The sequence below is a fragment of the Cynocephalus volans genome, chromosome 3 (assembly GCF_027409185.1).
Source record: "Cynocephalus volans isolate mCynVol1 chromosome 3, mCynVol1.pri, whole genome shotgun sequence".
Classification (NCBI taxonomy): Eukaryota; Metazoa; Chordata; class Mammalia; order Dermoptera; family Cynocephalidae; genus Cynocephalus; species Cynocephalus volans.
This window is the reverse complement of record NC_084462.1, coordinates 73,051,009-73,067,757: the sequence shown is the minus strand read 5'-3', so window position 1 is coordinate 73,067,757 and position 16,749 is coordinate 73,051,009. Positions and strand designations below refer to the sequence as shown.

At 50.6% G+C, this 16,749-nt stretch overlaps 1 protein-coding gene across 1 annotated transcript in view; it reads left to right on the top strand.

Annotated features, from left to right (window-relative positions):
* SMAD6 (SMAD family member 6) overlaps positions 1 to 3,391 on the top strand; it is a 71,362-nt gene extending 67,971 nt beyond the window's left edge. Inside the window, exon 4 of the mRNA XM_063091938.1 lies at positions 2,850 to 3,391. Within this exon, the coding sequence (XP_062948008.1) occupies positions 2,850 to 3,391 (542 nt within the window). The remainder of the gene's footprint in view (positions 1 to 2,849) is intronic.
* Positions 3,392 to 16,749: the final 13,358 nt, after the last annotated feature.

Below are 16,749 nucleotides of genomic sequence, written 5' to 3'. Positions count from 1 at the left end.
GAGGGCTTCCCAGAGGCAGCTGTCTATCTCCCAGAACTTGGGAGACTTGGCCAGGGCCCAGGCCTGGTGAGGTGTTACCAGTCCACTCGACCAAAGAGGCCACGGGGGATGGGGTCTGGCCCAGGCCCTGAGCCAGATGGCTGGGGCAGTTGGGGCCCTAAGGTGGCCTTGTGGGGTTTGTCCCCGATCATAGGCACTGGGGCCAGGCTGGGGGGACACAGGTCTTGATGAGGTGGGGGTGGAGGGCAGTGTTTGGCTTGGTTGGGGTGGGGGGAATTGAGAGGAGGGGGATAGGAAGTCCTAGCTGGCCTAGAATTGAAAAGCCTTCTGGAAGCTGGAAAGGGGAAGTGCCCCACCCTCCAGGTCTATTACCCCCTAGGCACACTCTCTGAGGGCTAAACTGCTTCACTTCTTTGACTTTTACTGCTGCTTTGCCTTTTACTGTGGAGTGGCTACACCCTGGGGCAGAGCTGCCACTTTATGGCTGGGTGGCCTTATCAGTAAGAGGGGGTAGCAGTAATCCGTCACTCAATGAGGCAGTGAAGTGTGCTCTCCAGGGGTGGGGGTAGTGACCCCACAGTTTGTGGGTACAGAGAGAAAAACTGAGGCGTGAAGAAGCGGAGGGATTTGCTTAGTGCACAAATTTTAGGGAGGAATCTACCCAGAAGTGTGGCATGGCAGCAAGGTTGGCTCCAGCTCACACTGGTATGTACCATGGACCAGTGATAGCACCTCCCTGAGCCTCAGTTTTCTCACCTGTGAAACAGGGTGATAAAGAGATGAAACACCACTTTTGTGAAAAAGGCACCTAGCTCACAGAAGGCACTCAGTGATGCCTGCTGCCCATCCGGACTTCCAACATACTTCTTTGCATCCCTACCTTGCTGTGCCTAGCCCACTAAAGGAATTCTCAGCTGGTGAGCAGCGTTGATGCCGGAGTTTCATGGCCAGGCTGGCATGGTGCTGCTTTCCTGGCCCTTGGGGGCTCCCAGACCTGTGCCAGATGGATGGCTGGAGGGAGGGACAATGGCTTGAGGTGTTAGAGCTCAGGGTCTGGCTGTTCTCAGCTGCCCACTCCTGGGGCTGGCCTAATGACTGCAGCCTGGTCACCGACCATGGGCTTGCTGTTTCTATGCCCACTGGCTAAGGGGTGGGTCAGGGAAGGGCAGGGAGCAGAGTCTCTTCTTTCTCTTCCTGACCATCAGCTGGAACCAGCAGGGGCCTAGATGGAGACTATGAGGCAAAATGATCCAAATTCTGGAGCTGGCGTGAGGACATAGATTCCCCAGCAAACCTGGGGGCCTGTGGCTGGTAGCTCAACACCAGGCCCCTCAGGCAGTTTCCTGCTAGGTGGGTGGTTTGGCCTCTTGGTGTGTAAGAGGATGTCAGGGGCATCTAGGCAGGGCTGGGAATGAAGGCAGACAGAGCTGAGCTGGCCTCACCTCAGCTCCCAAATGAAGTTGTTGAAGTGTTGTCTCCTTTGGGTTTGGCTGGACTTTGATCAGTTTCCCTTGGAGAAGCTGAGCTATAAAATGCCTTTCTTTGCCTCCAGCAGAATGTCTTCCTCTGTGCAAAGGCCCCAACCAAGGCCTGTCACCTTGCTAGACAGTCATGGGTGCCTGCCTGCCTGCCTCTCAGAGCCCTGAGCTTAAAGGAAAGAGCAATGTCAGAAGGCTTTAGAATCTGAGAAGCTGGCCACACACTAGAGCTGCCCTGCAAGATGGGTCTTTACTTTGGTCTCAGAAAATTGTTAAACTCCAGACATGCAGAGATGCCCCAGGTTAGAGTGGGAAGAGGTTTCAATAACATCTAGGCCACCCCTTTGCTGTACAGTGGGGAAACTGAGGCCCAAAGAGGAGTGACACACACCTCAGAGAGCTGGCAAGCTCCAGAGCCCTCAAAGAGCAATTTTCTTTCATACGTAGGGACCCTCAGCCCCCTCTGCCACACAGAGGTGGCTGTGCTTCTGGTGAAAACCTGCATTTCTTGCCAATTAAGCCATCTCAGGGAGGGGTGGGGTACCCGGGAGAGTAAGGCTGGGACCTGTACAGCACCTTATTTATAACAAGGCCATGACAGGAATCCCACAGCTCCGGGCTGGAAGGGATCCTGGGGGCCAACTCCCCCCTAGTCCCCTGACTTCCTATGCATGAGTCCCCTCCGAGTGGTGATTTATAGCCCCTAATCGCCTAACCCTGCTCTGTTCAGGCTGAGGCTTGGACTGCTGGGTTGGAGTCCTGGCATGCCACACCTAGCGGTGAGGCCTTGGGCAGCTGGTGCTCAGCTATAGAATGAGGACAGATGGCCTCCTTGCAGAGTGACAATGAGGTCACCTGTGTAAAGAGTGAGTAGTACAGTGCACCACACCTGGTAGGTCACGGGTACTCAACTGTCGGCCTCTCCTTTGGGTGTGTGCAGGTGTCTGTCTCTCCTGCTAGTGTGTAAAGTATTCTTGGGGGCAGGAGTTGGGCGTGTTCATGTCTGTGCATGCACAGCACTTAGCACACAGTAGGTGCCCTGGTGTGCACTCTGGGGACTCACAACTTGTTTTCTCCTTCATGTGAGGGGTGTGTGTGTGTGTGTGTGTGTGTGTGTGTGTGTGTGTGTGTGTGTGTGTGTGTGTGTGTGTGTGTGTGTGTGTGTGTGTGTGTGTGTGTGTGTGTGTGTGTGTGTGTGTGTGTGTGTGTGTGTGTGTGTGTGTGTGAGAGGAGAGAGAGAGAGAATGTCCTGTTGTGTGCTAAATTTCTTGAGGTCAGTTTGGCACCCAGAAGGTACTCACACCCCTTGCTGAGAGAAACCCCAGCCCCGCACCCCGAATAACACCGTGGTGCCCTGTGCTTGTCCCGCAGACGCCAGCATGTCTCCGGACGCCACCAAGCCGAGCCACTGGTGCAGCGTGGCCTACTGGGAGCACCGGACGCGTGTGGGCCGCCTCTACGCGGTGTACGACCAGGCCGTCAGCATCTTCTACGACCTACCTCAGGGCAGCGGCTTCTGCCTGGGCCAGCTCAACCTGGAGCAGCGCAGCGAGTCGGTGCGGCGCACGCGCAGCAAGATCGGCTTCGGCATCCTGCTCAGCAAGGAGCCCGACGGCGTGTGGGCCTACAACCGCGGCGAGCACCCCATCTTCGTCAACTCCCCGACGCTGGACGCGCCCGGCGGCCGCGCGCTCGTCGTGCGCAAGGTGCCGCCCGGCTACTCCATCAAGGTGTTCGACTTCCAGCGCGGCGGCCTGCTGCAGCACGGCCCCGAGCCCGACGCCGCCGACGGCCCCTACGACCCCAACAGCGTCCGCATCAGCTTCGCCAAGGGCTGGGGGCCCTGCTACTCCCGGCAGTTCATCACCTCCTGTCCCTGCTGGCTTGAGATCCTCCTCAACAACCACAGATAGCGGCGGCCGTCGAGGCCACGGCCCCGGGTGGAGGGGCAGGCCGGGAGGCCAGGCCACCGCCTTCTGCCCACCTCGAGAGGGGCCCATGCCCAGAGACACAGCCCCCACGGACGAACCCCCCCCATATCATCTACCTAGATTTAATATAAAGTTTTATATATTATATGGAAATATATATTATACTTGTAATTATGGAGTCATTTTTACAATGTAATTATTTATGTATGGTGCAATGTGTGTATATGGACAAAACAAGAAAGACGCACTTTGGCTTATAATTCTTTCAATACAGATATATTTTCTTTCTTTTCCTCCTTCCTCTTCTTTATTTTATTTTATTTTATTTTTGAGAAAATGATACAGCAGAGCTAGGTGGAAAAGCCTGGGTTTGGTGTATGGTTTTTGAAATATTAATGCCCAGACAAAAAGCTAATACCAGTCACTCGATAATAAAGTATTCGCATTATAGTTTTTTTTTTTTTTTAAACTGTCTTCTTTTTACAAAGAGGGACATGCAGAGCTTCAGTGGGTTTCCAACCCATCAGGCGCCCTGAAACTTAACTTCAGGCTTTTTACTGGATAAATAATAGGGGGAATAAGTTGAAAAGGGAGGAAGGACACATTTACTCTTAAGTATACTAGAGAACGTTCTGTTGTTCCTTGCTGCACATGGCTGTGATGTGTCCACTGGGTAGGGACAGGTGAGGGAAGGGGGAGTACGCTTGCCATCGATCTTGGACAAGCTCTCCCAGTCTGATGGGGGTGGTTCATGCCCTAGCCTGGAGGGGCCCCTAGTCTGATGAGGTAGGCCCAGGTCCATGCCTCTCATCTCTGAGCTATGCATAAGCTAGAAGACAGTATTTCTCACCACTTTGGGGAAATGGCCTGTGGAAGAAAGACTGAGATGGTGGGCCTTGGGCCCACCTACCACCTTGTAGAACTACGCCGAGTCCCAGGCTGAGGCTCCTCTTAGGATCTAGACAGGCTCCCTGCACCGTCCCCCCCACCACCCCCATAAATAGCTTAGAATCTGCCCATCTGGGGCTATATTAATGATTTATATAAAGGCAGATGGTTTATTTCTACTTTATGAAAAGGGAAAGTTGAGGTTCTGGAAGGATAAATGACTAGCTTGTGAGACAAAATCAAGGTTAGAAGTTATATCTCATAGTAGGACCAGGGCCATATCATCAGATCAGAGTTTTCTCAAGAATATTCTCAAAAAAGGACTCCTTGGCCAAATAGCTAAGGGGAATGTTAACATCGTATATCTTCTTTCTTGGAGATTTATATTAACATATTAAGTCCTCTGAGAAGTCCTGTGTATTATCTCTTGCTGCATAATAAATTACCCCAAGACTTAGCAGCTTACAGCAGCTAACATTTATTATCTCCCATAGTTTCTATGGGTCAGGAATCATGGAGCAGCTTAGCTGAGTGGTTCTGGCTCAGGGTCTCTCATGAGATTACAGTCAAGCTGTGGGCCAGGGCTGCAGTCATCCGAGGCCTGACTGGGGCTGGGGGACTTGGTCCGAGCTCACTCATCACGTGGCTGTTGGCAGGAAGCCTCAGTTCCTTGCCATGTGGGCCTCTCTGTTGGGCTACTCACGACATGGCTGTCTGAGAGCAAGTGATCCAAAAGAGAGACCGAGAGTGAAGTCTTCTAGAACCATATCAGAAGTGACAGACATACCATCACTTTTGCCATATTCTGTTGATCACACAAACCATCCCTGTTACAATGTGGGAGGGACTACGCAAGGATGTGAATGCTAGGAAGCAGGAACCATGACCACCACAACTACCATTTAACTTTGTTTCCCAAAGTTATTTGCCAATTGACTGTCTCCGCCTGTTACTCCTGTCTCCATACCAAGGCACGCTGGTGCCTCTGGGCTGACCAGGGCTCCGCTCTGAGGCACTGCCCTGAAGACGCTCAGCAGAGATGCCTGACTCCCTGATATATTCCTGGTATATTCCCGGGTGGGGTCAGGGTGGGAGGAACTTCAGACTCATAGGCAGTTAGCAGGTGCCCAGCCAAAAGGAATAAGGAGCCAGTTCCGTGGGAGTGCCGAGAGGAACCGGGAGGCCTCCCAGGAGGTCTCAGTGCTTGAGCTCTGGTCCTCACAGGACAAATGAATGGCAAGCTGGCAGGGTAGGGGTGGCAGATGGAGCAGGAGCAAAGAGTTTGGAGGTGGCAGAGACCAGAAAGCAGGGGAGGGAGTTTCTAGACACTCATACTTTGGAGCCAGGCTACCTGGGTTCAGATCCCAGCTCTGCCACATAGAGTGACTTCAGTGACTTCTTGACTACTTAATATGCCTCAATGTCGCCATCTGTAAGATGGGAATAAAATTGTCCCTGCTTCAGAAATAGGTGCAAATTGGGAGCATTAGGCACACCGCGCAGTACCTGGTCTAGCATCAATACATAGCAGGTGTTATTGACACAGGGCCAGGGCTGGAAAGGGAGGCTGGGTGGGGGTGATCAAACGCCAGGATGAGGAGCTGGGGTGAGATTCAGGAGGCAGTGGGGAAGGTGGGTTGGTTTCTGAGTGGACCAGGGAGGTGAACTGAGCTGGGTTTTCTTCTTAAAGGTCGTTGCAGGGGGTTTAAAGGCTTGGAGGGGCATCCCAGGCTGCTGGCAGGAACTGGTCCCCTGAGCATGGTGCCCACCGATGCTGGTCTCTTGAGAGGGGCTCCTTGCCCTTAGAGCAAGCAGCCAGTCACCCCAGAACCCCTGGATTTGGAAGTGGTGATCATAACCCTCCATCATCAGGGAGCAAGGAGGATAGGGATTGACATCTCCACTCTATGGATGAGGAAACCAAGGCCCACAGCAGGGAAGTGCTTACCTCAAGCCTGTGATCATGGACTTCTGGGGTATGACCCAGGTTTCCTGCCTCCCACCCCAGAGTCTACTCCACACAGACACAGACCAAAAGGTGACATCCTTCCATGTCCCAGATTCTCAGAGGGTGCCCAGCCAGACAGGTGACATACTCTCTAGAGCTAAGCTTTGCTGGCCATGCTGGTCTTCAAGGAAAACTTTCTCCTGCTTCTCCTGCCAGCCCAGACTCCTCCATCCCTTTGCCACCACCCCCAGGCCTGAGCCTAATGTGGGAGTCCTCATGCCTCCCACTCCCTCTGCTGCCCTCCCTGGCCAAGCAATGGCTCGCCTTTCTGAGCAATGAGCAGAGCAGGGTCGTTCTATGTGAGATGGGCTTGGAGCAATAGCTAATAACACTAACTTACCAATGGTGAGCCCTTGCAGTTGGAGAAATGGATGCTTACATCAATACTGTCATTTGTCCAAACTCCCTGGGGGAAGGTACAAGCTCTCTGTCTCAAATGCCAGCCTGGGGGCTCATCCGTGTATTGTGATTGGCTTTGCTGGAGCAGGCTTGTCCCTTGGGGGACAGTCTGCAAGTCTGAAGGACTAAACCCCAGGGGCCCAGGGTCATCAACCTCATAGCCATCTTGCTGTGAGCACCCTGATTTCAATCCCAGGCCTGCCCTGTCTGAGGCTGAGGACTTCTCTGAGATCCATGGGTGACCTCAGGTGCCAGGGAGAGGCCGTATGGCTGTCTTTCTTGGGGGGGACTGACCAAACAGTTCCAGCCCCTCAGTTTACAGATGGGGAGACCAAGTCCCAGGAGTTGATTGAGTTGCTGAGTTCACCAGCAGTGGCAGGACCTGCTGTCCTCCCTCCTGTCCCAGTCATGGTACTCAGCAGTAACTCTGTGGTTTCTTCCAGACCACCCAGGGATCTGGTGACTCAGGCTCCAATGGAGACACTTTCTAAACAAGGACTGGGTCTCTGGAGAGTGTGGTGGGAGCCTGGTCCCTGCAGGCCCTGGGAAGCGAGGATGGTGGGACCTACTGCCCCCACACCCAAGCTCAAGCACGGCGGTGCCCCAAGGGGATTCCTGCAATAGACTAGGTTTGTAGAGAAGGTTTAGTCTCTCCATTGTCCTCTTCTCTCTACTTCACACCTCACCCCCATCTCCAGCCCCTCCCCTGCCTCAGTCGCTTGGTGTGTCTGTGGTGGGTAAGGGTGGAGGGGTTGATCTAGGACTGAAAGAAGCACACTGGGAGAGAGCTGAGACCCCGGAGAGTTTGTGTTCATGTCTCAGGTGAGAAAACTCAAGGCCCAGAGAGGAGGTGTGAGTGTCCTGAGGTCACACAGCATGTGCACACTTGTTCATTCTCTGGGGACTTCCTGGTGCTCCACACCTCCATAGTCCACTCCCCTACCCACCCACCCCCTCATCCCACACATTTCAGGGGCTTTAATGTTCTAGCTGTCTCTGGCTGCAGCTGCCTTGTTCCTATCCTGACTCTGCCACTTACCAGATGTGTAACCTTGGGCAAATTAGTTAACCACTCTGTCTCAGTTTTGTCATCTGTAAAAGTAAATAATAATATTATCTACCTCCTAGGGTTGTTGGGAGGAGTAAATGAATTCATGCCTTTTAGGCACTCAGCACTGGCATGTCTTAGGCTCTCAGTAAGTGTTCACTAGTATTCTTTGGGGGCCTGTAAGGCAGTTCAGGGAGGTGAGAAAAGCTTTGGTTTAGGGACTCAGCAAGTGTGAGGACTCAAATCCAGATCCCAGCCTCTCCCGGACAGCTCCTGCCCATCTCCTGCCCCTCTTCTGCCCCTCTCCCACCCCCTCCAATTCATTCTCCACCCAGAGTGATGGTGTGCACCAAACTCTGACAGTGCTCCCTCTCCACCAGTGCTGGGATGACTCCCTGCATTCTCCACCTGTAGAACTAGCTCATAAAGTGGCCTGTGAGGCCCCAAGGGAATCTGGCCCTGCCCATCATTACCTGGACCCTTCAAACACGACACTGCAGACACTTCTCTCTCTTTCTCTCTCTCTTTCCCCCTTCAGGCCTTTGCCTAAGCTGTCCCTTCCTCTCAGTCATCCCCTAGCCTGCTCCATCCAAGCTCTGATCACACTGCTATCCCCTCTCTCTTCCCTTGGAGTCTCCTGGAAGCAGAGAAGTCTCAGGTCCCATTCGCCCCTGTGTCCCTGGGCCAGCCTAGTGCTGGGCACCGAGGATGGATCCCTGAATGTTTGTGGAATGAAAGGGTCATGGAGGGAATTGATGTGCGTGTGTTTTATAAACTCTAAAGGACCAAGCAAGCATCCGAGGGGGGTGTGTTTATTAGTATCATGTGTCTCCATGACAACCCCCAGCTGGCTTCTCCAGACAGGCCCCTAAGAACACTCACCCCTCCCCCTTCCTCAGGCCTGTGGTTCTGGGGGGGGGGGGTCACATCCCGCAGCCCTTTCTAACTACCCTCTCAGAAGTGGTAGCTAGAATTCCTGGTTTGCTGTGGAGGGTGGGGGGTCCATTGGATTATTTAGAATACAAACTGGGAATGTCTGTCCGAGCTGGGAAAGCCCTCATATTGCATCTAATTCCATCACAGAACTGAGACCCAGAGAGGGCAGGGCACTAACCAGGGTCACACAGCAATGCAATGGCAGATGGAGGCCAAACCCATGTCTTGGAGCTCCTTCCAGAGTTAGCCTGTCAGCAATGCTGCAAAAGGTTTCTGTGAAGCCAGCATCGACCTGAGCAAACCATTTATTTGAGAGGCAAGAGGGGCGGGGGAATAGATCATATGTTTTGTTTTATTGTGATAAAATAACATAAAATGTACCATTTTAACCCTCTGTACGTGAACAGTTCAGTGGCATTAAGTCCATTCACATCATTGTGCAACCATCACCACCGTCCGTCTCCAGAACGTTTTCATCTTCCACATGCTTTTTTTGTTTTAATGTGGTAAAATATGCATAACATGAAATTTGCCATGTTAGCCATTCTTAAGTGCACAGTTCCGTGGCATTAAGCACCTCCTCATTGTTGTGTTCCCTGGGCTTTTTAATGAAAGGCAAATGAAGACAAAGTTTTTAAATTCTTCAACCTGGGATTCTGAGCTTTTGTTGAATTTCAGCAGCCCTGAGAACCCAGAGGAGGCTATGTGTCACTTTGGCCCAGTTGGAGGATCAGGGGAGGATGTCGCAGGGTTTGGGGGAGGGCGTTGGGCAAGGGGTGCTCAGTCTAGGCTGACCGTCACTAGGGACATAGACTGAAACAGGCTTGCAGCCTCTCTGAACATTTTCAAAGCAGGTAACAGTGAGGCTAGTGGAGTGTAGATAAAATGCACAGAATTTCTGAGTCTGAGACCAGATCCCATGGTCTGAACAGAGGAGAGAGACGGTTTTCAATTTGACCTCCTTGGACTCCCTGGGAGCACCATGGGAGACCTGGCTGAGGGGTGCTGGGAGAGTCCCCTCCCTCTCTAGGCATCAATATCCCCTTCAATGAAACGTCTAAACCAGATGGTATGATGGTGCCTTCTGGGAGAGCCCAGGGGTTCTAGAGAACCCTTACCCCTCAACCAAAAAGCGCATGCCCTAAGAGAGGCAGCTAGGTTGGACTTTCAAGCTGAACCTACTGAGAGGTGCTGGGACAATTGCTGGTGACAGAATTCTTAACTTTGTTTTGTAATAGTAATAGCAGTTATCATTTACTGAGGAGCTTGTTATGTGCTAGGCACTTTATAGCATCGCCTTTTATTCTTATTCCCATTTTATAGATGAGTCTCAGAGAAGTTAAGCAAGTTGCCCGAGATCACACAGCTAGGAAGTATCAGAGCTAGGATTCACACCCAGATCTCTCACATTCCCAAGCTGGTGTTCATACCCTCACCCCCCTGCTGGTGGCAGCACTTCTGAACTTGACTTTGCGCAGCTGCCGAGCACACAGGCTTTGGAGTCAACTCCTGGGGCTCTAGGCCCAGCTCTGCCACAGTGACTTCAGGCAATTTACTTTAAGGAGTCTGATTCTCAGTCTCCTCATGTGTTCAAATGGGCATGAGAACTATACCTACTTCAAAGGGTGGTTAGGAAGATTAAATTAAATGAGTTAATATTTGTGAAGCAGGGACTGGCCCATAGTGAGTGACATTTAGTATTTGCTGGGTTTTTAAAAGATTATGTTTGTTGCCAGCTTGTGTTTTGTCAGTTCTGTTTGAACCAGCAAATTAATTGGAAATGTTTATTTTTAATAGTTTCTATTTCTCATCATTGAGCAATGAACAAAATGAAGCTCTGGGAATGCCTAGAAAAACACGCACACAAATACCTCTGCACACATGCATGCAGTCCAAGGTGCACTTTCATTAACATTTTAACAGAAACACATCTATTCATGAGTTTTTGTAGAGGAGAGAGAAAAAAAACCCAACTCTTCCAAAACAGGCCATTCAATGTTGGCCAAGTTCCTTAAGTTGCCTAAAATGGGCAGCTTTTTGGTGTTTTCTAAGTAAGTATGTTAGAAGCAGACTCTTTGGAAATGGTGACTGTCCCTCACCCATTCTTTTCTTTCCTCTTCTACCAATGGAGCAAGGATGTTTGCCATTCCTAGCCCTGATGACAACTACTTTGACTCTTTAAGAATCCCCTGCTTTGTGCTGCCCAAAATATAATGTCAGTGAATGTCAAAAACCACATCGGATTCCCAGAAAACTGAGTGGCGCCAGGTCTGCCTTGGTGGCTCCTGGACTCTCTTCATTCTAGGGCTCAGGGGATCTGAGGTCTGACCCCCGGGGCTACTTGGCCCCATCTGGGCCCACAGCCAGGATCCTTGCTACACCATGGCCACCATGAGGGGTGTCCCTGAAACAGCTTGCAGGAAGAACAGCGTTAAGCCACAAGGGTTTTAAATTGAGGAATTGTCAATCCATATGTTTGGGAAGCCTTGTTCTGTCTGAGTCTGAGGCTGGGTGCTCTGCTAGGGGTGGGTTCTGGCTGGCCTGGCCCTAGCCTAAGCAAGAGATGTTATCAGAAATCTTCTGTGACAGTTTCTAGGCCTTGGGGATGGGTTCCTAAGTGACCAGAAGAAACCAAAGGCCTTTGAGGTGAGTCTGTTCTTGAATTTTCCATGGTTGGGGAGAGAGGAAACACTGAGGAACTGAAGTCCACAGAGCTGATGAAAACCTGCCTTGAACAGAGAGATTTCCCTACCTTGTCCATCAAGCCTTATGCCTGAGCAGCTGCTGCTGCTGGTGGAGGGGCCAGCTTTGGAGAGGAGTGAAAGCCTGTGGACATAGGTTTGAATCCTGGATCCATCATTTTCCAGTCTGTGAGAACTTGGACATTTCAAGAGTTTCCTCTGGGCCTTGGTTTTCTCATATGAATAGTGGGGATGATACCCTTTACTATATAGGAATCAGATGAGAAAGCACATAGTGTTGGGAGACAATTCTCCATGGGTCTCTCTGCAAATCGTGCAAGGAGTGGCACTGACTCCCTCTGTTCTAGACTCTCTTTCCAAGGACATGTGGTAGCTAACAGCCTTAGAAGATAGACATTGTATCTCCCTCTGGTGTAAAGGGCAGGCATGTTAAAAAAGACTTGGGTTCCCTAAGCTCAGGGTTCCTCTCCTATAAGGCATCCTGCTGACTGTGCAGGTATCACCTGTCCCTCTTTGCATCACAAGGGAAACTAAGGCAAACATGATGCTCATGCTGCTGGCTGTGCCCCAAATAATACAAGTCCTCTGTCTCTGACACGGTTTTGTATCTTTTCATGTTTTTCATGCCAGCATCCATGAAACGATGAGAAGCAGACTTCTTACCTTGCAAATAAGGTAAAATCTCAGATTCTTCACAGTTCTTGACCGTTTCAGTGATGATAATGGAATGCTGACAGAGATCTGCCTTTCCAAAAGATGAAAGATGAAGGCCTCACAAGTCAATCAATGCAATTTGAGGGAACTCCATGGAAATCAGTAGCAAACATGTTGACCAAATGGTATGGTCGAACGGGAAGTGAATGGCCTCCCTTTGACTGCCTATTAATGAGAAGGAACCGTGGAGGTGGTTGAGGCTGAGTATTGGGAAGTAGGTTCAAAGGTAGATGCCCAAACGGTGTCTTGGTTGTTGTTAACTCTTCTCTGGGTGGGGGGATTCCTTCACCAATCCAGTGGTCAGTCTCAGTTCCTCCCCACTGAAACAAACCAGAACTAAGATTTGTCCTGAGCAGACAGAAGCTGCTGCTGCCTTTCAGATACAGTTAGAGAAATGGCCGCATAGGCCGAGTGTGGGAGGAGGGAGACTCACTATGTTAGAACTTAGGCAGGTTCACTTGGGACAGGAGAGGGTAGGACACCTGGCACTTGTGGAGGGAGTGTGAAAACACTCAGTCCTCCTGCAGTCCACCACGCCAGCTTTTGGTCCATTTGGAGAGGATAGTGGAAGATCTCAGAGAGTTTTCTATAATTGGTCCTGGCTGCTTAAGGGAATAAAAGGGAATTTTGGCCTGCTTGAGGAAATTTTCCTGAAACAGAAAAACTCCCAGAGGAAACCACAGAGGAAGACTTGGTTGGTAGGGCTCTTACTGCTTCAGGTTGGGTTTATAATACCAGTGGTGACCCACTAGAGAACGAGAAACTGGCCCAAAGAGATCTAGATAAATTCTTGCCATCAGCTCCACCGTCCTGGAAAACTCCCCTAGTCTACGCTGAAACCACATAAGAACTTACAAGATATTATATTGGCAATGGGGCTGCAGATGCCCTGGATTAAAGTGACCTCTTTTTAAAAAGTTGCCACACTGTCTGTGAGTCAGGCCCAACTTAGACTATGGCCACAAATCCTGTGGTCCCAGCTGGAAAGCTGTGTGGCAGTGGCTGCTGTGTCAAGGTATCCCCCAAAACTGATATAGATGGTGTCATCAATAATGACTTTGCTGCCTGATATGGGGCTTCAGGTGAACCGCTCCGTTGAGCCAGAAGCAGCCGCCATGCTGGCGAAGCCAAAAGTAATCGCACCTCGCTTACTGCCACGGAACACCCTCTCCCTCCACACCCCCGATCCCTCCCTCTCCTGCGACTCCAGCCTCAGCCGTTTTAAGGAGAAAGATGACTGGGGTGGGGATGAAGTCATCCGGTCTCCAAGAGGGCTGAAGATCATTTGTTCCCATCCGAGTACACTGAGGAACTTTCGAGAGGGAAGGGGCTCAAACTTTTATATGGGAAGCCAAACCACCATCCTGCCCATGGTGGGAGGGGAGCCTAGATTCAGTTAACGGGGTTTGAGTAGGGTTCCTAGTGGGGAAGGGAAACTAATGTGATCCTTTCAGCCACATCAGTGTACTGCTGTGTGGCTTCTACATCTAAATGACTGCTGGGAATTGATGATCGTATGCTTGTACGTCCCTGTCCCACAAGAGCCATAGGAGATTGTTTCAATGGGAGAAGACACACGCAAAGACATGCTGATACACTTTCGGACCGCACAACCCTAATGACCCCTTTGAGCTACAAGAGCTACAAATGACAGATGATTGTATTGATTGAAGCCTCTGGCAGAGGAGGGAGCCTCCACAGAGGCACCCCTGGGGGGTTTGGATTCATATCCTCCCTGACGTGGCTACCAGGTATACCCCTTTAAAAGCAACTATTAGCTTGCTACTGGGCTCTTACTGAAATTGAATACCAGACCAACAGAGGCCTTGTGACTGTTTAGCCTAATATTTCCATTTGCGGGGGGGAGGGGGGTCGACTCAGACTCAATGACTAACAAGGCAGGAAGGGCTCAGCAAGTGTCATTTACCCAAAGGGAATGGTAGACCCCAGAGTAGCTGGCCTGGCCCCAGCAGCATCTCAGCTTGACACCCTTGTGGGGAAACTTTAACCCACATCTCACCACCTGAAGCAAAGCTGTTGGCTCAGTGAGGATCTCTATTTCCAGAGTTTCCTCTAAATGCCTCAACTTGGTTTACTGATGGTTCTGTGGAGCCATAACCCAATGGTATCTACTGGGCTGCTCTGGCAGGTCAACCTCAGTGCCAGCTCGGCAGAACTAAAAATGGGCTTGACCACTCTGCTCAGTGGGCAGAACTCTATGCTGTTCTCAGAGTTCTGACCAACACTTCTCTTGATGAAGCTTGTTATATTTTTACTGACTCTTGGGTGTCAGAAAGAGCCAATGGCTTGGCTCTTTCCTCTACTACTTGGAAAACTACAGACCAGCAGATTAATGACAGCCCTCTCTGGGGTCACAAACTGTAGAAACAAGTTGAGGCTGCTAATTGAACTGCCCGGGTCACTCCTGTAGATGCCCATAGTACAGCTCTGTTCTCTGATGAGACTGACTAGCAAGTCTGCTCTGCCCAGACTGCCCCCTTACTGCCCAGACCTTTCATCCTACCAGACATGGCAAGATCCCTACCCTCATAGACTAGTACCAAGTAGGGGACTCTGTGCTTCTACCATTGCACGCCAGACTTGTGACTTCTGGTTGTCACAGTGGGCATGGCCCCTGCATTGTTATGGCAGATTGACTACTTTGGACTTGTGATCTCATCTTGTGGCTCTTGGTGGGTGTCCCACTGCTCTTGACACTTTTTCAGCCTATGATGTTGCTGTTCCAGGTTGATCAGCCAACTCTAGCCACAACACTATGTCCATGAAACAAATCTGTGTCATGTTGTCAGCTTTCTGCACAATTTACAGTTGGACAATAGTGTGCCTCTGATTGCAGAAGTCACTCAACAATGGGCTGACCATCAAGGCATCTGATGACCTTCCACGCTCCCTGTCATCCACAGACATCTGGTATTTCTGGGTGCTGGAACAGCCACCTCAAAGTCGGGCCAAGGTTTCCAACTTTCTCCCTCACCTTCTCCTAGTCCATCCACACGAGTGAGGCAGCTTGGTCATTGATTGTAGCTGTCCTCGGAAAGGGATCATGCAGTCTTGGCCACTTCCTGAGTAATGACCAGGATGAAAGAGGTAGGGAGTTACAAAGACCTATTCTGAAAATTAGCGATTACACTCCGACCATTCCTGGGCTTGATGCTTTTTGCTTTCCCCGGACAGCCAGCCTAATTGTTACAACCTATGGGTGGTAGTCTGGCCACAAGGGTATCTAGGGGAGACAAACTGAATTCTGGTTAAATTTTTAAAAATATTCTGTTGCTCTTGTACCTGACCCTTCTGGAAGACACCACTCTTGTGTCGGTGGAAGAAGAGCAAAACCCTAGCACCTGGGAAGGGAGCAACTTAGATCTCAGGACCCTTCCTCACAATGGAAAATGCCCAGGTGCCGCGCTCCCAAACTGTTGCAAGTACCTTAAATTTAACTGACTGCTGGGTTAGCCATCCCCCACCAGATGGCTCTGACCATGATTTGAGAGTCATTGCCCTTAACCTTATTGAAAAACTGAGAAGCTATAGGAAAATAGCATGGGATAGCTCCAGCTCCTGTACTTCCTGTGCCAAACACTTGCCAGCACTTCTGGATCTCTGCCCTATCCCACTCCCATCCTTCAGTCATCCCAGCTGATGAGTACTATGCAACTGGTGATATACCCAAACAGGACAGGTTGGACTGACTCTTCTTAGGCAGTCTCTCCAAAAACATGTAATTTGTTATGCAGCAAGAGATAACTAATAGACCATCAGTTGTCTCCTTTAATGCTCACAGTAATGCTTCAATTTCTGTGGGTTGATGCCTGCATTACAGATGAGAAGCAAAAGCTCAGAGAGGCCAAGCAATTGTCTAAGGTCACACAGCCAAGCGGTGGTGCTGGGCTGTGACCAGATCTGCCTGACGTCTATTTCAGCACTCTCTATGTTCAGCCTCACCAGCTTTCCCTCATCCAAGGTGCTGGGACTCTTCCATGTACCCCACAGATCCTGGTCTGTAGCATATCATATCTCTTAGCCTATGCCTTGGTTCTGAACACCATGTTTGGGAGGCTTAGAAGGCTAGGGGAGCATGGAGCAGCCAGTGGCTCCCAAACACCCCCTCTTCATATGGGGATTTCAGTTGCCTCATCTGTGAAATGGGTCTAAGACCTGCTTTAACAGAGTAGGCATGAGAAACAAATGAGCTCAGAAGCAGGAAAGTGCTTTGAAAAACTGGAGGTAGTGATGTGAACATTGAGGTGGTTTGAGACATGGTCCTAAAGGAGAGGATGAGGAGCTTGCTAGAGAGCCTGGGATAGAAAGAGAGCAGAGTGGAAAGGGCCCATCAGATACAGGGCCTGGGCCAGGGTCATCTCTGCTAAGCTGCCTCCTTCTGCCTGCTGGTCCCGGACATTGCTTTGGGTTAAGCAGCACCTTTTCCAGACTCTCCTTTTAAAACACTCATCCTCTTTAGAGCAGTGGTATTGCACTTTACGTACAACATAATGGGAGCCCATGTGCCAGGGACCTTACCTACAGATTCTAATGGAACACTTACAGTGGACCCTCACAGGAACTCTTTCATCCCATAGTACGGATATGAGAAAACGAGGCTCAGAGGAGTTCAGTAATTTGCCCA